This window comes from Passer domesticus, chromosome 13 (genome assembly GCF_036417665.1).
Source record: "Passer domesticus isolate bPasDom1 chromosome 13, bPasDom1.hap1, whole genome shotgun sequence".
NCBI lineage: Eukaryota > Metazoa > Chordata > Aves > Passeriformes > Passeridae > Passer > Passer domesticus.
This window is the reverse complement of record NC_087486.1, coordinates 964,397-990,961: the sequence shown is the minus strand read 5'-3', so window position 1 is coordinate 990,961 and position 26,565 is coordinate 964,397. Positions and strand designations below refer to the sequence as shown.

The following is a 26,565-nucleotide window of genomic DNA, read 5'->3' as shown; positions in this document are numbered from 1 at the left end:
GACTCACTCCACTAGTTGTCATACTTTCAATTGCTTTCAAATACTTTCACAGCACATCCCGTACGGAAGTCACTAAAATCAATGACTTCAAGCTTCAAGTGTCTCTTGGGAGAAAAGACATTTTGTACTGGAGAAAAAGACCAAAAACACAGAGGCATGAAGTGATTTGCCTCAAACCACTTGGGAAATGAAAGCAGAACCAGTCATGTGCTGTAACCACAGCATCATCTTTCTACTGAGCTTCCCCACCTTAGAAAATAAAAATAAATACAGGGAGAGAAACTGGAAGAAATTGCCCTTACCCCTCCGGAGTCAGTCATGCTCAGACTAGATGGACTAATTAGGCTGTGATTTGCCTCCACTGGCCCCAAAATGGCTTTGACACAAATGGTTTCACCATTTCTTCAGGATATGTTCCAGCATCTTCTCTGAGGACATGCACAGGTTGCATCTTATTTTAATCTCTGTGCTGTCCAAGTCAATCACTGTGCAGCTAATTACTGCTGCTGCTACAGCCTTACTTAGGGGTGTAATCCCACCTCAGCAGCGAGTAAATCCGTGCATGTCATCAGGACAGCTCCTCTCTGCAGGGAAATTCTCAGTGCAAATTGAGAGTCTTGTGGAAAGGTGAAACCAGAGTCTGCCAGTGCCTGCAGCTCTTGTTCCAGCTCCTTCAAAGGCATCTGTGTTGCAAGAGTCCTGCCTCGTCCTTGTGTCTCCAGCATTTCTCAGGAGTCACTCTTTGAGGTTATTCATGGCTAAAATCCTTCACGGTTCCTGCCTCTCCTCCAGCAGAACTGGGATGTTCATTCATCTCACTAAGACATCGATGAACTCCCTACCCCTCAAAGGCAGAATACAGGCAGAAAAGAATCCAGGCTGATTATGGCAGGGAATAATGAGCACTGAGGCCTGTATTTATGACTGAGTGTGCAGTTCAAAACCATGTCCTCGGGCTTCAATGCTTGCAGCTCCCTGAATTTGCAGTTTGGAATCCCAGCGGGGCTGATTCAGCCTTCCTCATCCTAAAGCTGATATATTTAAATCTCATCCACCTTAGGGATTGATGTGGGTAATTTTGTGCAAGCCTGACTAGAGCTGAACCGCGCCTGCAGAAAAACAAACGTTACACAAGCTGAGAAGTGTTTTGGCCAATGTAACACTGAAGAACTCAGAATAAACCAACTTCTCTCACTGCGTGGTTTCCTACACGTGCTCCTTTTGGAAGGAAGGAGCTCAACACCATCTGCTCCCCGTGGATATGGAGGAGCTGACGGCCAGCACCTCGTGTTTGGTGCAGCTGCCCTGCTCCCTGCTCGCGTGGTGGGACAGGGATGGGCTCAGGTGTGACCCAGGCTTGTCAGTGTGGCTCACACAGGGCTGGCTCCTCAGTGCTGGCTCTGGCGTGTCCCTGCTGAGGCAGCATGGCTTTTACATCAGTTTCCTGACTCCCTAGGTTTCACTAACACATCTTATAGCAGCTTCCACGCTGAAAATTATACCTAAGTTCCACAAAGTACATTATATATAGTGCACGGAGCTTGTGGGGTCACTCCTGCAGCTGCAGGGGTGTCAGGGACATGCTGCTGGCTCTTGGCATTCCCACAGGCAGTGGCACACTGGGTCCCCACACACAGCCAGGCTGCTTCTGGTCACCCTCCAGCCCCACTGGAGCTGCCCTGGCTGGGAACCTGCCCAGAGAAGGACCGGGGGCTGCTGGCTGATAGCAGCTGAACATGAGCCCAGGTGTGCCCAGGTGGGCAAGAGGCACCTGGGCTGTCTCAGCAATAGTGTGGCAGCAGGAGCAGGGCAGGGACTGTCCCTGTGCCGGCACTGGTGAGGTGACACCGAGAGTGCTGTGTCCAGTCCTGGGCCCCTCAGAGGAGAGAGCCCTGGAGGGGCTGGAGCGTGTCCAGGGCAGGGAATGGAGCTGGGGAAGGGTCTGGAGTATCCCTGAGGGAGCTGGGAAGGGGCTCAGCCTGGAGCAAAGGAGGCTCAGGGGGCCCTTGTGGCTCTGCACAGCTCCTGCCAGGAGGGGACAGCCGGGGGGTCTGGCTGTGCTCCAGGAACAGGGACAGGAGCAGAGGGAACGGCCTCAGGCTGGGCCAGGGCAGGCTCAGGGTGGGCACAGCAGGAATTTCCCCATGGAAAGGGTGCTCAGGCACTGGAACTGCCCAGGGAGGTTTGGATCTCCATCCCTGGAGTGTCCCAGGAAGGGCTGGAGGTGGCACTGGGGCTCTGGGCTGGGGACAGGGTGGGGATGGGGGCACAGCCGGGACTCGCTGCTGCAGTCCCCCCAGCCGCGGCCGTTCTGTGCCGCGGCCGTTCCCGGAGCGCCGCTCGCGGCCCGGGGCGGCTCCGGCGGCGGGCGGGGCGGGAGGCGGCGCGGCCGAGCGTGACGGGGAGGGCGGGAGCGAGCGGAGCCCGCAGCGAGCAGCGCCCGGGCCGCCGCCGCCTCCGCCTGCGCAGCGCCCGCACCGAGCCCGCAGCGCCATGGCGGCCGCGGCCGCCGAGCCCAGCACCGGCCGCTACCAGCAGGTGAGGGGCGCGGGGCCGGGGCCGGGCGGCTCGCGGGGCGGCGGGGCCGGGAGCGGGGCCTGTGCTGGCGGCAGCGCCCGGGGCGGAGGCCGCGGGTCCCGGGGGGCCGGGCCGGGCCGGGCCGCGGAGCCGCTCCCGCCGGCTCGGGGCTGGGTGTGCCCGCGGCCCTTGTTTGCCCGCTGCCGGGGCTGCTGTTTGCTCTGTCCTGGGGCCGGGTGTTTGCCCAGCCCCGGGCCGGGTGTGTCCGGGGCCGGTGTTTGCCCAGTCCCGGGCCGACCTTGGCGCAGGGCGCTGACCCCGCCGGTCATTTCCCCCCGCGGGCAGCGAGCCCCCGGCCGCGGAGCGGTCTCGTTCCGCATCGTCCCCGGGTCACCGTTAGTTTTCTTCCATCTTCTACGTGTGGACTCCCTCTAGGCCAGGGGCTGGCCTTAAAGAGCTCCGCGGGGAATTCGGGCCGTTCTTCTCTCGCTGCCTCCCGTTTGCCCGCAGTACCGGCCCCACGGAGAGGGCCCCGCTGTGACCCACTTCTGGCAGGCGCCTTTCTGGCACCAGACATGGAGAATTCTTTACTCAGAGGAATGGAGAAATCCCCCAAAGCGGCAGACAGCTCGCTCCGGCTGAGCTGAGGCTCTCCCAAGGAATCGCTGTGTTGTGACTTTTCCTGGGTAGCATTCCCAGCGTGGGTAGGCAGAGTTCGAGATGCACCCTCCCATGGGATGGAGCGCTTGTCTCGCCTGACAGCTGCAGGTCTCCGTGTTTTTACATACTGGAAGTGTAGAAGTTAAGTAAAACTTAGGCTTTTTTTTTTTCTGTTCAGTGCTAAATAGATGCACTCACAATGACAGATCTCTTTGTTTTCTGGGACCTGCTAGGGACAGGTAACCAGGTCTCTGCACTAATCGCCTTTCCTGGCAGAGTCCTGCTGGTGGTGTTGACCCCAAGCAGTGTCTTCACAAATGCCTTTTCCCAAGGGATGAGTGTTTTCACAAATGCCTCTTCCCAAGGGATGTGCAGGTGTGCCATTCATTGCCCAGAGCAGTGGGGATGGGTGACACAATCCCTGAAGGGTCCCACTGTGGTGTTCCCTGGCTGTGCAGCACTCCTGGCTTCCCCCAGGAGGGGTGTGTGAAGCTGGTGTTCCCCTGCTCAGTGCTGTGTCTGCTCACACCTCGGGCAGAGCCAGGGCAGTCTCATCTGCGGAGCTTAGAGAGCCAGGCCGTGCCAGGGGATTTGCACTGCTGAAGACAAGCACATCATGGAGGCCTGAGGAGCCACTGGTTTAACTGGAGCGAGAGGCAGATTCTCACATGGAAATATATTTACTTTTGGGTAGCTGTTTAGAAATTGCTTCTGTTTCCTTGCCCTGTGCCCAGGTGTTCCCATTGTGAAGTGTGTTATCACTGAACTGGCTCCTAATGCTTGTGCTGCTTCAAAACCCTGCAAGCTGTGGAGATGCAGTTGGGGTTTAGAGAAAGAGAGGATGAGAGAGTGGGAGAGTCTCTGTAGCATTGAATGTGTCAATTCTCCCATATTTTGAAACTTATTGTGTGTGGGAATGTACAATAATGAATGTACCGTGTGCCAAGGAAGAGAGAGTGATAGTGAAGTGATAACTGCAAGGGCTGGAGTGAATGCAGGACCCAGCCAGTGGAGGTAGCCTGGAGAAATTCATAACAAGCTCATTTAATCCTTCAAATTATTGGATTAGGAGTCAGTGGAGGAATTTTAAAAGCTTGATGTTTTTGGGTGATGGGGTAATGCATTAATGGAGTTGGTTGTGCAGGCAGGTGGTTCCTGTACTGGTAAATGTGATTGACTGTCCAAGCCTGCCAGGGATGTGCAGCCTTCACTCTGGGATGGGTTCCTGATGTGTCCATGTCTATGTGGGAGCAGCACTGGGGTGTGGGCACCCTGTACAATATTTGTAGGATTCCTCAATGTTTGTATTTTCAGGAAAAAGAGGTGAGAGTTAGTGACCATGATCTGAGCACAACAGAACTGGATACCCGAGTCTGAGACCTGTGTGTTCCCTCTCCTCTCCTCTGGCAGCCCTTCCTCAGCCGTGCAGGTGGGATGTGGGAAGGTGGGAACGTGGGCTGAGCTCCATCAGCAGCCTCTTCCTTCCCTGCAGGCTCCCAGCCAGGTCTGTGCACCATCGTGGGCAGTGTGCACGGGGCGTGCACTGATTTATTTTCCAAAGCCAACTCCCCAGGCCATGGCTTTGTTCAGGCATTAAATAATCTGATAAAAAGGAGCCTGCAGTGATGCCTTTGGGCGATGTGAGCCTGAGCTCAGTACTGAGGAGGTGCAGCTCTGTGTCAGATAAAAATGAAACTCTGGAGAAGGGATTTCAGCCTCCCCCAGCCCTTCCAGGGGGAGCAGGGCTGGGACAGGCTCAGGCTGCTGGATTTGGATCCTCCTCTGCAGGCCAGGTGCTGGGGCTGTGCCTGTGGAGGTGGGATGGAGAGGTTTGGGAAGGAGAGAGAGCTGCAGCCCGCCCTGGAACTGTTATTCCGGGCACTGCTGTGTCCCCAAAAAGGGACACTGAGAGGCTGTTGTCATTTCAATCTGCCTTTGGGAAAGTTATACAGGGATGTTGTTTGGATTAGTGGGCTTAAAACCTTTCCAGCATAACCCTGGATTGAGAGTTCACTTGGCAGAACTGTATTTCGTCCTTGGAATAGAAATTACCCTCCATTCTGGAAAAAATAGCCCAGCTTTAACAGGTTTATTTACACTCTGTGTTTTCCAGGCATGCTTTGCACTTGGAGCATCCGAAAATACATGTGAGGTGTATGAGTAATGTAAACCCACCTAGGAAATGGTGGGAGTGTTAAATAATGAAGATGTATTCCTTTTTAAGTGTCTTCCTGTTCCACTTGTTGAAGGTTTACATGGATCATGAATCATTCCATGGAGGGAGGTGTCAATGGGAAAAATAAGGAAGAAAGATCCTTCCATTTGTTTGTTTTTTGTTCTGTGAAAACTGTAGAAGAAAGACATTGCTGGAAATAGAGTTTAAATCCATGAAGGACTACAATGCTTCTTTAATATCTGGGGAGGCTGCAGTGGAACAGGGAGGCAGATATCAGTTGCTGCCTTGTGTGTACCTTGAGCTTGTGTTGAATTTTGCAGCTGAAATGGGCACACAGCTTGAAACTGAAAAATGAGAACATCCCAAATCTTTTCATGTCAGCAGTTAGAATCAGAAAATGTTTCCTCAGCGAGGTCCTTGCAGTGTGCAAGATGTGCTGGCTAAAGATAAGAATGCTAAGAAAAGTTGCAGGGTAGGTTGTTTGCATATTTATTTATATATTTTATTTTATTTTGCCATTGACATAAACCGAGTAAAATTAGAAAAATTGCAGAGTATAATTGTTTGTGCAGCCTCTGCTCTGAGGTTGTGCTGAAGCTGCCCCGTGTCCACCCTCAGCTGTGCTCAGGTGACTAAAATCTGATTATTTTCCTCTGTAACATCCACCTCTGCAGGCAACTGTACCTGTCAGGCAAGTTGGCAAGGGTTTAGTGATTCTGTGAGGAAAAGTTATTGTAGAATTTAAGTACATTCTGTCCCTAAAAATCAAAGGATGTGGGAAAGGCAGGGAAAAGCAGCAGTCCAGTGTCATCTCACAGCTTGTGTAGCAGGAGAAAATAGCTTTGCATACAAACTTTTAAATACAATATTATCTCAGGCATCAGGATGGTGTTGAGCTCTGAGTTGGGCTTTTTTAGTAACTTTTCTCTCATGACTAAAATTCAGGGGGCTCAGTAACCCCATTGGGAAGCAGCTGTAGGAACAATCCCTGAGGGCTTTGGGTTGTTGAGTGCTCCCAGGAGATGAGCAACCTTTTTTGTGGGTTTGACATCATGACTTAACCTACAGAATGCAAGGATCAGAAGTTCTGTATGTGTGTGAATTCTGATCCTTTGTGATGGGGACGAATGAGCAAAATTCAGTATCAAGGGCTATCCAATCATTCTGTCCCTGCCTGTTGTGAAATATCCAAATTTGATCTATGGTGGCACAATGGGTTTTTTTCCATGGAAGATACTTAACCTTCTTCATATGACCATTTAAAAAATGTGATATTTTAAAACGTTTAGAAGTCTTACCAAAATACCCTAATGTCCAGAAAAATATTAATCTGATTCTAAATATTATGAGAAGGCCTTATGCTTTAAGTGTGGGAAATTTAATTACAGCTATCCAAGATTAAAACCTAATTTTTCCATATTAAGACCTTGATCTCTCAAGTCTAAGGCCCGTGTGTGGCACAGGTTTGTGCTGGCCCCAGTGCTTGTTTCCGTCTGTCCAGACCAGTCTAACTCCCTGTTTGAGCAGAAACAGGAATTAGACCAGCTTGTTTCCCAGGACTGAGGAGCATTTCTGTGGTGTCAGGCCCTTGGCTGCAGTGAGTCAGAGGACAGCACCCTCATGAGCACAGGTTGTATTTTATGGACATAAGCAGGTTTTGATGTGTGTTTTTGCCTTTTGGTGGCTCAGGGCGTCGTTGCCATCACCCCCTCAGTGGATGCTGCTGCTGGCTCCTGCTCTGTGTGCTCACCCAGGGAGCTGCTCCAGCTGGGGAGGAACACCTGGCTTTGGGGACTGGGGACACAGTTTTCAGTCCTTTGTTAAGTCTCAGAATCTCAAAGTCACTCAGTTTGGAAAAATGGAGTCCCAGCTGTGCCCCATGCCCACCTCATCCCAGCCCAGAGCACTGAGTGCCACCTCCAGGTGACACCTCCAGGGATGGCACTCCAGACCCCCCTGGGCAGCCCCTGCCAGGACCTGAGCACCCTTTCCATGGACAATTCTGGGGCTGGCACGTGTAGGGAGGTCACTGCTGGGGCTGGGCTCTGCTCGGGGAGCGGGGCTCGGGCAGGAGCATCAGCATCTGCCAGGGAGGGCTGCCTTGGCACAGGTGCCACCTGTGTCACCTGAGAGGTGCTCAGCACACCTGTGCCCGTGCAGGGGCTGGGCCAGACGCGCAGGGCTGTCACTGCTCCAGGGAAACGGGCTGGAAAACTGTTATTTGCTCATCAGGGAGAGGGCTGGAGGGTGTGGGCTGGCTTGTCTGGTAGCTTATCATTACCCCTGCTGATTAATAAGCTGATATTAAGTTAAAGAAATTTGCAACAACATCGAGCAAAAAGTCAGGATTTTAAATCAGGATGTGTTTAATTAAGTAAAGCAAAAATCAGTAAAAATTACTCTCCTTTTTAGAGTTGGCAGTGATTTTCATTTACTTCCAAAAGGCTGAAGATATGTAATGATATGTGATCTATCGCTAAGGCCAAGCTTGAAGTAATGCTGGTTTGGTGTAGTGATGCTCATTTGCAGCCTCAGAACTTGGCAAAAGGGAGTTAAAAAATAAAGATTCAAAACTATGTGAGCAGCCCATATGCTGAGTTTGGGAAATTTGGAAGAATTAACCAATATATTTACTGGAAATGCTTTTTTTCCCAAGTTTACATGAAAATATTTTCAAACAGCTTGGAAGATTTCAACTTTTACGTTGCTGTGCTGTGTATTTACATGAGATGGGTCTCGGTCAGGGCAGGTGGCAACCAGAGGTGATGTCCTGCTCAGTGCCAGGCTTCTGATGATGGGGTTTTTTAAAAAAATAATTATCCCTGGGTGTTCTGTCAGTCAACTTTCTGTTGGTTTAGCAGTCTGGTGAGAAAATCCCAGCCAAGCTGTTGTTTCAGTAACTACACGCATGGCTGTAAAGACTTAGTTTTTTATGCTATGAATTACCAAAACCTTGCCTGAAAAGCTAAAATCCATCAGTGAATCTAGGAAAGAATTACCCCACAGCCTCAGCAGAAGAGGCTGAAGCCAGACCCTGCTTTTCAGCAGGCTCTCTGGGTTCTGAGGCCTCGGGAGTTCTCTGGGAGTCCATACCTGGGGCTGAGCGGGGCAGGTGGGAGCGGGGCCAGGCCAGGCCAGCGAGCCTGTTGAGTCATTCTTCCTGTCACATGAACCCTCCCTGCTCTGCTAATAGGCACTTAGTTGAATTTTAGATGCCTGGAATCATTAAAAAGGCTGGAAGGCATTTGTGTACCTTGTCCATTAGAAGAAAAATATGTTTTCTATAATAACTGCAACCTCCTACAGCCTCAAGCTCAACTTCAGAAAGTAGCTGCATTTTTTGTGTCGTTATCCATTACCTGAACTGGGATGTTTGAAGGCAGCAGTGAATTCAGCTGCTTTCTCCCACGTGACACTGGTGGAAGAACATGTATTTCTTTTTACGATTGAAAGAAGAACCAGTGGTAGGAGTTAATATTCCACTCAATATCTGTGTCCTCTTTTGTGTCATTTCTTCCAGCGTTGTCACATGTGGTGCTTTCCTCCCCCCTCCCTGGTGACTGTGCTCTCAGGCTGTACCTGCCTTCTTTCTTACATGGGGGGTTGAGTTTCTGCCACCCCCTCCCCTGGAGAGCAGGGAACAGAGGGCACATGGAATCCAGAGTGTCCCAGCTGTGACACAGCCTTTCCTCCTCTTAATAGACCAGGTTCTGCACAGGCAGAGGGAGAAAAGAAGTGCTGAATTTGCATGGATAGACTGACAATAAGCATGGTGGAGCATTTTCTGAGAATTGATAAACTACAGAGCTGGGGGAATCATGGAATCACAGCATGGTTTGGTTGGGATGACCTTAAAGATCATCTTTTTAATCTTTTTTTACCCTTGCCATGTCCAGGGATCCAGGGGCAGCCTCTCTGGGCAGATTGAATCAAGCAGTTTGTGTTTTCCTGTCCCCTCCATTGCCCCTCGTGCTCTGTGCAGGGTGGTTTGGGATTTCTGGAGTAATGCTGTCTTTTTATAAGAAAAAATTAAAGCATATTCTAACAGGCAATTACTTCTCGAGTTAGTTTGCATTTACTTCTAGTGCTGAGCTCCGTGGGGTTTATAAACGAGGCGTTTTTGTTCCCTGGAGAGGCTTTGGGTGCCTCGCTGTGGTGGGAGCTGCTGCAGCTCCTCGTGGCCCTGCTGGGTGCCCGGGGGCTCAGCAGAGCTGCAGGTGAGGCAGGTCCTGCCCCAGGCCCTCACCCCGGGCTGGTTTGCTGTGCCCCACATCTGGCAGGGAGCAGCTCGGGGCTGTCCTGCTGACAGCTGTGCTGGGAGCTGCTCCCTGGAGCACGGATTAAATGTTCATCCGGATCACTGATTCCTCCTTCTTCAAGGAAAAGGTTCAGCGTTGTCATGTGAGGGAGGACTGCTTATCCACACAGCTTGGGGCTGACCCAAGCACCCTTTCTTTCTTTCTTCCCCACCTGTTCTGTTTAGAAAATGTTCCTGGGGAGCAGAGTGAGCTTTGGCTGGCATGGAACTGGAGTGCAGGACTGTGGTGCTCTGCTGTGCTGCTGCACCTGGACTGGCAGACAGTGCTCCTGATTTTGTTCTGCTGCTTTCCAGTGTAATTTCCTCCCTTTTCCCCCTCTCAGCTGATCCCTTGGACCTGCCAGCAGAAAACCACTTGTTGTCATCTGCTGAGCACAGTCAGGGCTCTCACAGAGGGTGTGGATGTAGAGTGCCCTGGAGCAGAGTATGGATTATAGACATGCCCTGGCTCAGAGCAGCTGGGGCTGCCCCTGGATCCCTGGCAGTGCCCAAGGCCAGGCTGGACACTGGGGTTTAGAGCAGCCTGGGACAGTGGAAGGTGTCCCTGCCCATGGCCGGGGTGGCACTGGGTGGGCTTTAAGGGATGGCCCAACCCAAACCATTCCGTGATCTTAAGCAGCAAAAGGAATAAAACTCCAAAGCATAGAACACTTGGATATCCAAGATCTGTATTTAGGAGTGCAAGCTGATTTATTTTCCCCTGATACAAATAAGATAAGAGCATCCCCCTACGCCCCCACCCCTGTGGTAAATGCTCAAGGAGGATGGCAATGTGTCTCTCCAAAGAAAAGAGAGCAAAATATCCTGGATGGCTTCAGGAGCAAATGTGTGGGCTTGCAGGAGGGAGAGCTGGAGGAGACTTTCAGTGGTGGTTTCAAACGAGGGCAGTGCCTCCTGCTCAGCCCAGTGCTTCAGTCTGGAGGTGCTTTTGAGGTGAGTTATTCTGCAGGAAACCTCAGTGCTTCTGCTGCTGAGGTGGTGAGGAATGGAAGGGAAACATGAGATGGCAGCTGTAACCTCCTTTCTGGCCTGGTACTGCTGCTGCCCTGATCAAAGCTGCCACGGCACACCTGCCTCGTGCGGGTGATGCTGCATCTGTGATAGCTCCTGGTTATTTATACAGAGCTGTGGGAAGCACAGTGCACAAAATAAACCGGCTCCTTTTCAGTCATGCAGTGTGAAAGGTTGAAGGGAAATGGCAACATTTGTACTTCTGTGCATCATTATGTAATGTATCCATGGAAAAAACCCTTCCTTAGCAAAGCCACAGGCAGCAATGGGGCCTTTTGTTGGGTATCTCACTGTATTTCTTTGACTAAAACAGATGCAACTGCAGCTTCTAAGCAGTGTGAGCTGAGGAAATGCCAGGGAAATGGAAAGGTACTGGAAAGCTGTGTGCTGTGCTTTGCTGGAGTCCAGGTGTGTGAGGAGGTGATTTAAAAACATTAAAACTGAGATGGAAGATGGATCATTTCAAGTGGGAGCGCTTCGGAGGGAGGCCGAGCAGCTGCTCTGTGTCCCGTGGTGCTGCAGAGCAGCCTCCTTCCAGAAGAGTCTGCTGTGTGCAGTTAAGCTGCAGGGGTGGTCTCAGAGCTCTGAGCACCCCCTGAGCCCTGCTGTTGGTTCTGTTCAGCTGCAGAATGAAGAGGAGCCGGGCGAGGCCGTGCCCGTGGTGAACGACGCCCCTCCGCCCTACAGCAGCATTTCTGCAGAGAGCACAGGTACTGTCACCTGGGGACATGGCTCTGCTGCCACTGGCTGCTCTCCTCATCCACGCTGGCTCTGCAGCACCTTCCCAAGCTGCACGGGTCAGGATTGATCCACACAGCCTGTCGGTGCTTGTGGTTTAGGAGATGCAATTTGGCTGCGCTCATCTGATGTCATCCCATCAAGGGGTGTTCAAGTTACAGTCCACAGTGTTCTCAGTAAATTTGAGACAGTTAAAAAATCAAAGCTGGGAGGATTTGTGGTTCCCCTCTCATTATCTGGCATTTGGATGATGCTGTGCCCCTTCCTTAAAGGATTCGTTACTTAAAAGGGTTTAAAGAATTCACTTTTCCTGCACTTTCCAATAACTAAGCACTTGGTCAGAAGGATGGGACTTTGACTCATCCTCCTGTCCTGTCACTAATCACTTTAATAACCACTTGGATCTGGAAACGTGACTATTTCTGAGTATCCAAGTCAGCAGAGGCACAGCATGTGGTGTTGTTTTAAGCAGAAGCACAGCCAGACGTGTCCAGTGAGTGTTCTGTGGGTTGCTGGCTATCAGACAAGGTGCTCCTGTGCTGTTCCCTCTCTGCTTTGGGATGGCAGGAGGCTGGCATGGGTGGAAGGGTGGGAGGGGACAGGCTTTAACATCCTGGGGATGCCACCTGGAGCACTCTGGCTCCCAGCACGGTGTTCCTGGGGCAGTGCTGAGTTCCCCCCGTGTCACTGCTCTTGTGCAGCTTACTTTGACTACAAGGATGAGTCGGGGTTCCCGAAGCCGCCGTCCTACAACGTGGCCACCACCCTGCCCAGCTACGACGAGGCCGAGAGGAGCAAGGCTGAGGCCACCATTCCCCTGGTTCCTGGCAGGGTGAGTGTCCCTGCCTGTCCCTGTCCCTGCCCTGCTCCTGCATTGCAGCTTGAGCTCCTGCCCGTCGTGTGTCATCATGACTCTTCACATTTGTGACGGGTTTTTGTGTTTCTGAAGCTTTCTGGGGTGGTGATATTCCACACTTCTGAGTCCTGTGGCTGTTTTTTTTTTTAGATTTTCCTCTGAGCACTGTGATGATGTCAGACATCTCAGTAATGCCAGCATGTGCTAGCCAGATTAGCTTGGCAAGCTGACAGAGGGACTGTGCTGTATCCCTGTGCACTGACACTGGGGGTTTTGTTGGGTTTTTTTCATTTTAAAAAAAGATTTAGGATTAATTCTTCAGCTGTCTGCCATATCTACCCTTGACACTCCTGCTGCTTACTTAGTTGAATTTTCTGGAGGTCAGTGTAGCTGATACAAGGACGATAAAACCATTCTGTCAGAGCTATATATTTTTGGTTTTTTTCAACATTATCTTTTGTTCAGCCATTCCCTCCACCCCTGCTAGCATTAGAAGTCCACTGCTCATTACACTTCTTCACAGAAGCCAAATTCCTTGCTGAGATGATAATTTTTTGATGAGTTGAAGAATTCTTCACAGTGAGAACAAGAACATGCTGGATCTTGACTATGTTAAAAATAAAGATACATTTCCTATTATATAGGTAACATTTCATGCCCTGCACCATTTCAGGATGAGAATCAGGAATTTTGTCGTGCTTGCATTTGTAGCCTTTTGAGATTTAGGATTCAGCCCTTTTTTTGAGGAGTCACACCCAGAAGTGGGGTTGCTGTGTGGGCTGGACTGACCTAAATCCCCCATGTGCTGCCTCCCTCTGCACTGCAGGATGATGACTTTGTGACACGGGATGACTTTGATGACACTGACCAGCTGAGGATAGGAAATGATGGCATTTTCATGCTGACTTTCTTCAGTAAGTACTTGATGGAATGAGCTTTTTTTCCAAGCAGTGACCCAAAATAGTTTGGGTCACATTTAAGTTCATGTAGCACCAGGAAAAACCTGTGTGCAAGGGGTTTATGGTTTTTTCCCTTGGAATATAAAGGTGTCTTGACCTGCTGCTTTTCTCCTGCTTTCTCAGTGGCATTCCTCTTCAACTGGATTGGATTTTTCCTGTCTTTCTGCCTGACTACTTCAGCTGCTGGACGATATGGGGCCATTTCTGGCTTTGGTCTGTCTCTTATTAAGTGGATCCTTATTGTCAGGGTGAGTTGTGTGGTGCAAAACCATGTACACAGACACTGATACTCTTTTTCCCCAGCAGGTTTTTATCTCATACTGAAGTTAGTGATAAATTTAGGGATTTTTAAAATAATGAAATAATTTTATGAGCTACTTACTAAGAACAGGGCTTTTTCATAATTGTATCCTGTTTATATGCTGGAATTACAACTGTAGTAAAAGAAAAGAAAGATTGCACACCCAGATATGCTTTGGGGATGCTCCATCCCTGGAAGTGTCCAAGTTTAAGCTGGACAGGGATTCCTGGGTGAGTGGAAGGTGTCCCTGTCTGTGGCAAAAGAGAAGAGGTGTAGGATCCTTTCCAGCCCAACCCACTCTGGCATTCTGGGGTTCATTCTGTGGCACTGGCTGATCAGTGTGCTTTTGTGCTGAGCAGCAGCACCTCTGCTCCTGGGAGAACATTCACCCAGGCAAAGCCAGCCCTGCCTCAGCCTCTGCAGCCTGCTGTGCCCTGGGCTCTCCTCTGGAAATCAATTCCCCAAAATGCAGGATGGCTGATGAGGAGAGGGAAACAGGGCTGTGGGAGGAGTGAGCTGTGCACAGCAGTGGGAGAAGGCCGTGGGTGCCCTCTGGTGCAGCCTCCCTGCGGCACAGGAGCCAGCACCAGGAGCAGGCTGCCACCCTGCTCCAGCATTTTGGGCTCTTATATTTTTTGGAGGGATTGGGAGAAGATATTTCCATTGGGAAATCTTTATTTGGAGCCTGTGAAGTGATGGCATTCCAAGCTGAAAGCTGAATTTCAAGCAAAGCAGCTCACTGGCTGTAAGTAGAAGTCGAGAGCATTCATGTCAGAGCTGTCACTTCCTACCCTGTCTTTTAGGGTTGGGAATTCTAGTTTGTAAATACAGCATCTCTTCACTTCTCTGTAGACAGTTTTTGTGGTCATCTTGGTTCAGAGGTGTTAAGGACTGTTTGCTGGATTAAGAGGTGTGACAGAAGGAGGTGACATTATCTGTGGGTTTGATTTAAACATCAGTAACAAGTTTATCTTTTGTTAGGTTTTAAGTTTGAATAGAACAAACCCAGAGGAGTGGTACTGTATTTATACTGAAACTGTGAACTTCAGTCCTCTCATAGTGTTGGTGCCCTTCATTTAATAGCAGTAATTTTCCCAACTGGGCATCTTGTCAGTGGGCTCCACAGATGTGGGATTTCTTTTCCAGCTGTTACAGTGTTTGTGCTGCCCTGCTGCAAGCCTGCTCTGCCCTTTCAGAAACTGCAGCTGGGCTGCATCCAGGGCACAATTTAAAACAGGAATGTCTGCCCAGCAGTGTCCTTGTGCCCCACTGATTGCCAGAATTCATAGCTGGGTGTTGTCTGTCCCATTCCCCTTGTTGGAGCTGGTGCAGAAAAACACCAATATAAATAACAGTTTGTGGAGGTAACTCATTCCTGCAGCTGCTGAATGCAGCATCCCATGAGATCTCTTGTGTGCAGCCCTGATCTGGTTACTGCTAAAATTGATGGCATAGACTTTGGTTCACAAACTTCCATGTGCTCTAAACTGTATTTTTTTTTTTGCTCTTTTTCAGTTCTCCACCTATTTTCCTGGTTACTTTGATGGCCAGTACTGGCTTTGGTGGGTCTTCCTTGTACTAGGTGAGTGTCTGTGGGGGGAAAGATGCTTGAAAACTGTAAAGTCAGTTAGAATTTTGTGAGCATTCCTGGCTGTTAAATATGTGTGTGTGGATGTCCAGATGAAATGTGACCCTCATACTCCTCTGAGTGAGCACATGCAGGTTTTAAAGGCACAGTAAACACTGTCCTGCCAGTTCTTGGTGGCAGCACCCTGACATCACCCAGAAGTTAAGAAGAGAATAATGCTTGTAACTGATGCTGTGTCTGCCCTTGCATCTTAAATGGAGGAGTGGTTTGTTCCCTTCCTCATTTTATTTTCTTTTTTCCTGCTTTGGGAGTGACTGGATCTTGTTTGGAGTCAAGAGTTTTGTGATTGCCCAAGGAAAGTTTGTTTTTGAAGTTACTTGAAATGGAAAGATGAGGTGTTACTGCTACCAGAAATAATTACTGTGTGTGATCAGCTGCTGTGCATCCCAGTGATGAGGTCCCTCTGCAGTGGTGGCAGGGAGTTCAGCTGCTCCCTCTCCTTGAAGAAGCAACACCTGTGTTAACTGGACAAATGTCTCTCTCCCCTGCAGGTTTTCTGCTGTTTCTCAGAGGATTTATTAATTATGCAAAGGTTAGGAAGATGCCAGATACGTTTTCCACTCTTCCCAGAACCAGAGTTCTCTTTATTTACTGAAGGTAAATTTTCTGCTTTCCTGAATTTGTTCTGCTTTGATTTTAACTCTATTTAGTGACTTTTCTAGGCTACACTTTCCATCACTTGAATATTTTTAGAACTCAGGGAAGCAGGGAGCAGTTATTTCTTGGTACCCCCTACCCAGCTCCTGAGTCTGCAGAGCCCAGGCTGACCTGATGGGAGGCAGAGGAACACTGGACATTTCTCCCTGAGCTTTTGTTGTGATGAATTGTGTATTCATTTAATTCCCTGACTAGATACTGTGAGAACAAACCCCCTGCCCCTTGATACTGCTGAGTATTTGGCAAATGTGTCTTTGAGAACAAATCACATGCCTGAAACACGTGGTGTGTCCCAAACCCGAGGAGAGGTCACAAAATGTTGTCAGAGGGGCGTGCCAGTGCCTTTGGCTTTTGTCCCAGAACGAGCAATTTGTCTGAATCCTGCAGTTTGAAATTGCTGCCAGCTTCCTGAAGAAGTGACACCCTTGCACACCTTTGCTCTCCTCAGGCCCTCCCACACACCTGAGCTGTCCTGCCTGAGCATCTTGCAGAAACCTGAGTGCTGGGAGTCTTTTTCTTCAGTGCTGAACCTCAGCCGGGCTGCCTTAATGGGCTTTGAAGGAGGAGGCTGAAGTGGCTGGAGCCTTGTAGCATCATTTCCTGCTCACAGCAGATAATGGCCTGGCATTAACTGTCCCTCCCCGAGGGGAAGGAAATCCTGGAATAGGTTGCTTCCCAGCTGGGGAGTGCAACACGATGCTCCCTTTAGAAATATCATAATAACACTGCATTTCCCCAGAGAGGCAATTGCAGCTGGGACAGTCAAAGAAACCAAACCAACCCCAGCTTTAAATTGGGGGTCATTAAACTGTTGAGATTTGAAAACCGAGCCTCGGGTTTCCAAATGCACTTCCCTTTTATTAGAAACTGCAAATTGCTCATGATTCTACTTCATTTCCAGGCTGAGAGGGGAACCTGCAGCACAGAGCAGCCTTTGTGCACGGCTTTCCTCTGGTGATAGTGTGTAAAAATAGTTCAGCCAATTTCTTTACGTGTTTCAGTTCTGGTTAACAAAGTTCTGGTTTGTGACCTCCTCCAGGATCTGTCATGTCCTCCCAGATTCCTGCTGAGTCACCAGAGGCTTCATTTCCCCCAGTTTATGGTCACGGGATGTGAGCATTTCAAGTCAGCTTTATCTCTGTATTTTGTCTGACTGAACAATTAAAAAAAATTTTGCTCCTTTATCAAAACTTTATTTTTTATTTCCTAAAGGAACTCTGTGGTTTCTTTTTGCATGGACTTTTCCTATGTTTGAAATTTGAAATTACAGTTTTAAAGACCTGGCTTCACTCCTTGCTTGTGGAGGTGGAGTGTTTAAAATCTTATTTATGTTTCATTTTAGAGCATTATCAAAAAGCACTTTCAGATATGCTGATATAAATGTCGAGAATAATTCATAAATATTTCAACTGTGATACTTCCCCTGAAAATAAATCTTTAATCCTGAATTCTGAGTGAAGAAACCACAAAAGACTTGGATTTTTAGTGTGTTATTGTCCTTAGATGAGATTTCCTCTTCAGGGCATGATGCAGAGGGCACACTGAGGGATTATTTTTATTTCAGAGCCAGGATAATTTTTAGAAAATTAGGAGGGAAATAATGAGTGCAAAGCAGAAAATACAACCTGATGAAATGAATCTGGTGGAAAGCTGGAGTTCACTGCTCCAGCTGTGTGTGCAGTAAGGGACACAGTCCTGGTGTTATCCTGTAAAATACACTCAGATTCCTGGGCATTTCGCTGCAGTCACATCATTGTGTGCTGAGACACTTCATAAGCCCTTAGACATCCTGTGCTGTGTGAACAACATCCTCCTGTTATCCAAAATAACCCTCTGACTGCAGCCTCGCTGTTCAATATCCTTCTCCAACAGATGTTTTCTGGCAAATGTCTTCCTGCATTAGTGAAATCCCCCCCAAGAAGCAGCAGGACACCTGCAGGAAGTGAATCAAGGCTCTGGAGCAGAAGAAAAAATAATCACCTGCTTTAAAATAAATAAATAAAAGTACTGTTGGAAAAAGAAAAAAAAAGGAGAAGCATTTCTTTCGATTTGTTTTTAGGTGTAAAATTTGAATAATTAACGCAGAATTCTGTAATTGTTGACTCATTAGTGGCTGATGTTTGGAGCAGCTCTCGCAGTGGGTCAGCCCGGGTGGAGCTGGGGCAGCAGCAGCCCCGGGGCCAGCAGGGGCCAGCCTTGCTTTAGCTCCTGCTGCAGCCTGGAGCTGCCTGCGCTGGCCAGAGTGACATCTGGGCTGTGTGTGACACCCCGTGCTGGGCAGAGTGTGACACTCTGTGCTATGCAGTGTGTGACACCATGTGCTGTGCAATGTGTGACACTGCCCTGCACAGTGTGTGACACCCTGTCCTGTGAAATGTGTGACACTGTGTCTTGGACTGTGTGTGACACCCTGTCCTGTACAGTCTGTGACACCCTGTCCTGTGAAATGTGTGACACTCTGTGCTGTGCAGGGTGTGACACTGTGTCCTGTTCCGTCTGTGACATTGTGTCCTGGACTGTGTGTGACCCCCCCTGTCCTGCACAGTCTGTGACACACCCTGTGCAGTGTGTGACACCCTGTGCAGCGTGTGACACCCTGTCCTGTGCTGTGTGTGACACCCTGTGCAGTGTGTGACACCCTGTGCAGTGTGTGACACCCTGTCCTGTGCAGTGTGTGACACCCTGTGCTGTGCTGTGTGTGACACCCTGTGCTGTGCTGTGTGTGACACCCTGTGCAGTGTGTGACACTGCCCTGTGCAGTGTGTGACACCCTGTCCTGTGCAGTGTGTGACACCCTGTGCTGTGTGTGACACCCTGTGCAGTGTATGACACCCTGTGCAGTGTGTGACACCCTGTGCAGTGTATGACACCCTGTGCAGTGTGTGACACCCTGTGCTGTGCTGTGTGTGACACCCTGTGCAGTGTGTGACACTGCCCTGTGCAGTGTGTGACACCCTGTCCTGTGCTGTGTGTGACACCCTGTGCAGTGTGTGACACTGCCCTGTGCTGTGTGTGACACCCTGTGCTGTGTGTGACACCCTGTGCTGTGTGTGACACCCTGTCCTGTGCTGTGTGTGACACCCTGTGCTGTGTGTGACACCCTGTGCTGTGTGTGACACCCTGTCCTGTGCTGTGTGTGACACCCTGTGCAGTGTGTGACACTGCCCTGTGCTGTGTGTGACACCCTGTGCTGTGCAGTGTGTGACACTGCCCTGTGCAGTGTGTGACACCCTGTCCTGTGCTGTGTGTGACACCCTGGGCTGTGTGTGACACCCTGTGCTGTGTGTGACACCCTGTCCTGTGCAGTGTGTGACACTGCCCTGTGCAGTGTGTGACACCCTGGGCTGTGTGTGACACCCTGTGCTGTGCAGTGTGTGACACCCTGCCCTGTGCAGTGTGTGACACCCTGTGCAGTGTGTGACACCCTGTCCTGTGCAGTGTGTGACACCCTGGGCTGTGCAGTGTGTGACACAGTGTCCTGTGTGTGACACCCTGCCCTGTGCAGTGTGTGACACCCTGGGCTGTGCAGTGTGTGACACAGTGTCCTGTGTGTGACACCCTGCCCTGTGCAGTGTGTGACACCCTGGGCTGTGTGTGACACCCTGTGCTGTGCAGTGTGTGACACCCTGGGCTGTGTGTGACACCCTGTGCTGTGCAGTGTGTGTGCCCTGAGTCCCGTACAGCCCATGGAACTCCATGTCCTGTACAGTCCCCACGTGTCACATCCTGCACAGCCCGTGTGCATCATGTCCTGTACAGCCCATGGAACTGCATGTACTCAGTGTCCTGTCCATCCCGTGTGCTCCATGTGCATCATGTCCTGTCCATCCCAGTCCATCCCTGTCCCCCATGTCCTGTCCATCCCTGTCCTCTGTGTCCTGTCCATCCTGTGTGCTTCATGTACATCATGTCCTGTCCCTGTCCATCTCTGTGCCCTGTGTCCTGTCCCTGTCCCCCCTGTCCTGTCCATCCCAGTCCATCCCTGTCCCCCGTGTCCTGTCTGTCCATCCCTGTGTCCTGTCTGTCCATCCCTGTCCCCGTGTCCTGTCTGTCCATCCCTGTCCCCGTGTCCTGTCCATCCCTGTGTCCTGTCTGTCCATCCCTGTCCCCGTGTCCTGCCTGGCAGCACAGGGGTGGCTCCAGGGCTCAGGTGACAGCAGGGGTGGCTGTGCTCCTGCAGTCCCCCAGCACCCAGGGGGCTGTGGAGGAAAAGGGGTCACTGCAGTCCAGACTCCAAGGTGTCCTTGGGAATTTAGAGGCACAAGTATTAACTTTTAACAGTCTTTATTCTCGGTGTTGTAGTATCCTTTCCTTTCGCACCACCAACTTTTTGGGCTCTCCAGGGGTTTTCACGGAACAAGTCTGTAGTGTAAAACTAAAAGATCATGTTGCAACTTTGTATAAAAACCATCTTGCAAAACAAAGGCCTTTTTTTTTCTCTTTGGCTTGGGACTTTTGAGACAATTCCTAACATACCTGTAATTCTTGCTTTTATAATTTGTGTTAGCAGAGACTCTGATGCGTTGGAAATGTAGATTTAATGTGCACTCCTGTGCTTTCTGCCAAGTGGTCATTCACTTTGGAGTTTTACTATGTTCAACCTGTAAATACAGCAGAACGTCAATAAATGTCACTTCTGTAGCAATTGTTGCTGTAGGACAATGTTTAATTGAGTTTTGATGTGTTATTGCACCTGGTTATTTATTCATGACAGACACTGATTATCTGGGGGCATTTCATCTTTTTCCATGGAAGGCGTAACAAAAATCTCCAAGGGGTCCATCTTTTTTGTAAGCAAGCCTGTCAGAAAATGGTGATTCCATTTTGGGGCATTTGTTGGATTTTTTGGTATTTATATGATCTACTGACCCATGAAACTGGTTTTGGTTCACAGCTGAACTTCTCAAATGTGCAGTCCCCACAAACAAGCAGCTGGGGCTGACAGAGATGGATAGAGGTTCCACAGATTCCTCTTTAAACAGGAATAAGTGAACACAGAATTAGGAATTTTATCCTACAAGGCAAAATCTGCAGCATTGGGGAACTCTGAATCACATTTGCCCAAACTTGGTCGATCAGCCTTACGTTTGCTCTCCTGGCATCTGGGCCTTATTTGGGCTTGAATTCCAGAGAACTGGAATATCTGGCATTCCTGTTGCTCCTGCAGCGGTGGCCTGAAGCTGCAGACACCTCCAGCTCCGTGTTCTGCACACACAGAGGCTCGGGGGACGGGAGCTGCTGGGTCTGCAGAAGCCACGCTGGGTTTGGTGTGGGTTCACAGGCTCAGACACTTGGGTTGGGTCTGGGCCAGCTCAGCCACTTCACACCACCAAGAGGCAGGGCTGTGGGCACCTGCATGACCAGGTAAACCCCTCTGCCTTCCCCAGCAGCCGGGCTGGGGCTGTGGAGGGCAGACAGGACTGTGGAGCTGCTGTGCCCTGCTGGGGAGGGAGCTCAGGCTCCCCAGGGCTACTGCCCCCAGGGAGTGATAGGATGGGGGAATGGCTGAGGGCAGGGCTGGGTGGGGTACTGGGAGGGAATTCCTGGCTGGGAGGGTGGGCAGGCCCTGGCACAGGGTGCCCAGAGAAGCTGTGGCTTCCCTGGCAGTGGCCAAGGCCAGGCTGGACAGGGCTGGGAGCAGCCTGGGACAGTGGGAGGTGTCCCTGCCCATGGCAGAGGTGACATGGATGGGATTTAGGGTTCCTTTTACCCAAACCAGTAAGAAGAGCATCTTGAGATCTGATTTCCAGTTTCCATGGAAGACAGAAAAGCAGCCCAAGAGGAGAAGGCTCAGCTGAAGGGAGAGCAGCACGTGCTGGAAGAAATCAGATCTGCCTGTGGAGGAGGCAGGAGCACCACGGAGGAGAGGAGAGGAGAGGAGAGGAGAGGAGAGGAGAGGAGAGGAGAGGAGAGGAGAGGAGAGGAGAGGAGAGGAGAGGAGAGGAGAGGAGAGGAGAGGAGAGGAGAGGAGAGGAGAGGAGAGGAGAGGAGAGGAGTCTGCCCATTGTCTGTGCTCTTCTGCCTGCTCTGGTGGGAATCCCAGTGAAAACACTGGTGCTAATTGTCCATGGCATGATGTGAAATAGAGGAATACACTGAGGAATAAAACCACTCAACTGGAGACCTCCCAGTTTCTTAAACTGGATGTTTCCCCTCTCCTCTCGGTCTGGGTAATGCATGAACAAGAAATTGATAAATATGGCTGGATTTAGGAACAATTTCTCTAAACCTTTTGGCTTTACTGCAGAAGTCCTTTCTCACCAGAGCAACACTCCAGTGAATGAATCCCTGTGTGCCTTGGCCACACAAAGGCAGGGACTGACTGATTTGGGTGCCTTCGTTAGTGGCAGTGGTTCACGGGTGGGATTGCCCTGATCTCTCCTGGGGCTGGGGCTCTCCTCTCCTTTCCTCTCCTCTCAGGTCTGTGTGATGGCCCAGGGCATGGCCTGAGACCCTGGAGCAGGGGCTGGGAGGGAACAGCTGAAAGGGCCAGAAAATGGAACAAGGGCTGAGCTCATCCTGGGGCTGCTGTGGCTCCTGTGCCCAACCCGTGCCTGCAGGGCCTGAGGAAATTCCTTTTCACAGGAAGTTAAGTTTTCACAGCACCCACTCTTGTTTTCACTGCCTTGTGTTCCAAAGATGGCACAGCTTCCCTGGGAGCGGAGAAGAAACCAAAGTGTTTGAAAATACACTCAATACTCCAAACCTGGTAGCAGCTGGATTAAAGAACTGTTTAAAGCCTCGACACAGAACATTTACAAGGGCTGTTTTAGTGCTGATACCTGTTACTCATCACATAAAACACTTCACAGTGTGGTACTGGTGGGGTCGTTGTGTTCCCCCAGGTCCTGGGAATGCCCAAACCCATTCACTGCTCCAGCTGGTGCCCAGCTGGGCTGTCACCCATCATCCCACTTCTGCTCAGGGCTCGGTGCTGCTTAGGAGGAGAATTTCCTCTTGGCTTTTTTTTTTTTTCTCTGAGATTTTTGGGTAAAATGGATAAAAGCCAGGCAGGGAAGGAAATTATCTGAGCACAAGGATGAAGTCACTGTCTAAAGTAAAAAATCAACCACAAGATATATCCTAGAAAGTAATTATAAATCATAGGGCTTGCATGGACACAAACTCCATTTTGCTAAGCTTAAACTATGTTAATAAAGCCTCATATCAATGAATACAGCAATAAAGCAAAAGGCAGGGATCTGTGCCAGGCTCTGCAGCATCAGGAAGGTCTGTGCTGGGTGCCATGGTGCCAGGGGGTGAAACATGGTCCATGTGCCAGGGCCAAGGAGCAAAGAACAAGAGCACCCTGGACTTGCTTTTAAAAAAAACTCGACTTGATAGAAGCTCTGCCAAATAAGAAACTGGTGTTTCCAAAATATCCATCACCCCTCAGTGAGCTCTGACAGGCCCTGAGCTGTAACCTGGGGTGTTTTTCACTGGAGCTCCTGGGATCCCCCCTGGAGCATCCTAGGGACACTGAGGGTGGTGTGAGGGGCAGTGGGTGAGGGCAGGGTGTCCCTGCCCCTGGGAGTCACCTGGAGTGGTGTCACCTCTACCTTGGGAGTCACCTGGAGTGGTGTCACCTCTGGGTCTGGAGGCAGCATGAGGGGCTTGGTGAGCCAGGACACCCCAAGTCACAGCCACACAGCACAAGGACAAAGTAGGCGGCAGCTCAGAGGAACCATGGGAGGAAAAGCCCAAATCTTCCACCAGAATTGTGTTTGGTTTTGTTGTTGCTTTAACCAAAGTGGCCAGAGCGCTGTAATTAAAGGCTCAGTGGCTCTAATTGGAGTAGGTTTAAACTCGAGGTCAAAATCCCTTCTGGCACTTCCTCTGCCTAATAACCATCAACAGAAATCAAACAAACCCCAGCGGCTCCAGCCCCTCATCTGCGAGCAGCAAAGGTCGTGCTGCTGATAAGGGACTCAGACGTGGAAGGGCAGCCCTGTGGGCCCACAGTGCCGGGGGACAGCGGGGACAGTGCCACGGGGGGCTGCTGGGGCTGGGGGAGGCTGGGCACGGTGCTGGGCTGTCCCTGGGCTGTCCCTGGGGGGGTGGGATGGGATGGGATGGGATGGGATGGGATGGCATGGGATGGGATGGGATGGGATGGGATGGGATGGGATGGGATGGGATGGGATGGGATGGGATGGGATGGGGTGGGATGCCATGGGGTGGGATGGGATGGGATGGGATGGGATGGGATGGGATGGGATGGGATGGGATGGGATGGGATGGGATGCCATGGGATGGGATGGGATGGGACACAGCACGGACGGGGCATCCTGCTGCCAGTGCAGCTCAGCGTCTCGATTTCACCGAAATGCCCGTTTTCCGTGGGCAGCCAGGGCACATCCCCACTGTGCTGGGATGCAGGAGGAGGTTTTACAAGGCGCTGCTCCTTGCCGTGTCCCCCCGGCCACCCACGGCTGCCGCTTCCTGCCCCCCCCCAAGGTCACTGCCCTCGCCACTTTAACTGCTTTGCTAATTATGCCCTAAGCTGGACCTTTAAAGTGATCTGGGAGGAGAAAAGGAAAAAAAAGAATAAAGGAAAGCAAAGGGGTTGCAGATGTGCCGGGCCAGGGAAGGTGGGGCTGTCCCCTGCCCATCCCCACCGCGACCCCCCGGAGCCTCTGCCCGCACATTGTGTCCCTCGAATGGTTTTGGGGATTTTGTTCCTGCTCCTCTCGCTGCCAGGCCCCGCACACCCCGGTTAGAGGGTCTGAGTGTGTTTTGGGGCCCTGGGCTTCATCTGGAGTGTTTATTCCCGTGTCAGGGGAGGGTTTATTGCTGTGCCAAGGAAGGGTTTATTCCCATGCCAAGGAAGGGTTTATTCCCGTGCCAAGGGAGACCCTGAGCTGCGGCCGGGTGGGAGCTGAGGCTGCCCCGAGGCTGCCGAACTCTCCAGGATGGGATGATGATGATGGGATAGGGATGGGATTGATGGGATGGATGGGATGGGATTGGGATGGGATGGGATGGGGACAGAGCTCCTGTGCAGCACCATCCTGTCCCAGCCAGCCCATCCTGCTGCGGGTGTCACCGCAGGAAGGAACCAAGGCCACCCTCCTGCTGCCACCCTCCAACAGGAGCATGGAGCAGCTAATAAACCACAGAACCCCAGAATGATTTGGACTGTGAGGGACCTTAAAGCTCCTTTCATCCCACGCCCTGCCCCAGGACACCTTCCACTGTCCCTGGTGCTCCAAGCCCGCCCTGGGCAGGGCCAGGGCTGGGGAGGAGGAGCAGCTGCAGCCCCCCAGCCCTCGGTGCTCCTGGGCAGCTGTGATGAGTCTGCCATCACTGCCCAGCCCCTCCCGCAGCTGTGAGCGGGTGGTGGTGCCCAAATCCCCAGCCCTGGGCAGGTGTTTCTTGTTCTGGGGCTCCTGTGCCTGCAGCAGGTCATGGGAGCTTTCTCTGGGGGAAAACCTCTCTCCCCTGTACCCCAGCCTGCTCTGGGACCCCAAATGGGCTGAAACCTGTGCCAGCAGCACCCTTTGCCATGGGATGTGCTCCTGGTCCTGTGTGAGGACTTGCCTGACTGATTTCCCAGCTCACCAAGGTAAGTGAGAGCAGCACAGAGTCCTCCTGCTGACACAGGGCACTGGGACCTGTCCCTTTGGGTGGTGAAGCTCTTGATGGAGCTGCACAGGTCCCTGCTCAGACTGACCCTTGGCTTCAGGGTTAGCCCTGGGGCTGGCCACAGAGCCTGGAAGGGTAAATTCTCTTCCAGTCCCCTGAGGAGAGATGAGGGGTTGGCTGTTTCACTGATTGAGTAAAGCTGGGATTGGGAGGCAGAGATCCTGGCGCTGTTTCCTGGTGCCAGGGTGGGTGGGCAGGGATTACCCAGCCCTAAAGGGGCTGCCCAGTCCCAAAGGCCCCACAGGGCAGCTGCTGAGCCTGGGCAGGTGTCTCAGTCTTAAATGCCTCCTAGGGAGTGGTTTCTTGTGGCACAGGATGCAGAACTCTCTGCTGGCACTTCTGGCTGAGTCCCTTGTGCTTGATTCCTGCATTGTGTGGGTGTTTGTGTCAGTGTCTTTTGTTGGTTTTACTCTGTTTGGAGCAAAATACCTCCTGAATTCATGGAGGAGTTTTACAGCCCTCTCAATCTGTGTCTCCAAGGACATAAAGTGGCCCCAAGCACTGGGGATGAACCTGGGGCTGGGCTGTGGGGCCAGCGTGAGGGGTGCCAGAGCCCCTCGTCCTTGGCACTGCTGGCACTGACCTGGATCTATCACCCCAAACTCCCAGCTGGAAATGGAGAGGAAGAAGCACTTTACAGGCCTGAGCTTCCTGAAGCTGCTGGAATGACTCATCCTCACGCTGGCAGAGCTGAGCCAGCTGCCAGGGAGAGAGCGGGCAGGGCTGTGCAGGAGGAGGAGGAGGCAGGGGAAGGCTCTTCCTGCTGCTGCTCCCCTCAGCCAGCCCCTCCTTGGCCCAGTGTGTGCCCTCTGCACTGGGACGGGGCTCAGACCTGTAAAGAAGGAGCCAAGGGGTTCTTTCAGCCCTCCTCAGCCACAGCAGGCTGTGGGAGCGCCGAGGGATGCCATTCAGGGAGCTGCTGGTTTTTGGAGGTGCAATGCTTCTGCTAAGGAACTGCTCCGGTTGTGTCCCTGCTAATTGAAGCAAATTGCTTTCTGCCATCAAATTGGGAAGTTCCCCTTCCGGTCCTAATGCGAGTTTAGAACATGATTTCCAGTCTTCAGTCTGCTTTTAGTGCT

The 26,565-nt window shown here is 51.3% G+C and overlaps 1 protein-coding gene across 2 annotated transcripts; it reads left to right on the top strand.

Moving 5' to 3' along the window:
- The first annotated feature begins 2,379 nt into the window (after nt 1-2,379).
- Nucleotides 2,380-20,486, top strand: NDFIP1 (Nedd4 family interacting protein 1). 2 transcript variants are annotated; one of them, XM_064387479.1, is made up of 8 exons: nt 2,380-2,538; nt 11,305-11,392; nt 12,122-12,252; nt 13,103-13,190; nt 13,359-13,483; nt 15,052-15,118; nt 15,676-15,781; nt 16,881-17,036. In XM_064387479.1, the coding sequence occupies exons 1-7, from the start codon at nt 2,494-2,496 to the stop codon at nt 15,777-15,779; spliced, it is 648 nt and encodes a 215-aa protein (XP_064243549.1). In that variant the 5' UTR covers nt 2,380-2,493; the 3' UTR covers nt 15,780-15,781; nt 16,881-17,036. The 2 variants fall into 2 exon arrangements, with proteins under 2 accessions (XP_064243549.1, XP_064243548.1); XM_064387478.1 differs by lacking the exon at nt 16,881-17,036 and adding an exon at nt 17,714-20,486 and having other exon boundaries at nt 2,381-2,538.
- The last annotated feature ends 6,079 nt before the right edge of the window (nt 20,487-26,565 follow it).

Excerpts from the sequence above, each read along its gene's own strand:
- NDFIP1 (XM_064387478.1), top strand. The coding sequence starts at position 2,494 with ATGGCGGCCGCGGCCGCCGAGCCCAGCACCGGCCGCTACCAGCAG. Across the intron at positions 11,393-12,121 it reads CATTTCTGCAGAGAGCACAG|CTTACTTTGACTACAAGGAT; the intron begins GTACTGTCACCT and ends GCTCTTGTGCAG. Across the intron at positions 13,191-13,358 it reads TTTCATGCTGACTTTCTTCA|TGGCATTCCTCTTCAACTGG; the intron begins GTAAGTACTTGA and ends CTGCTTTCTCAG.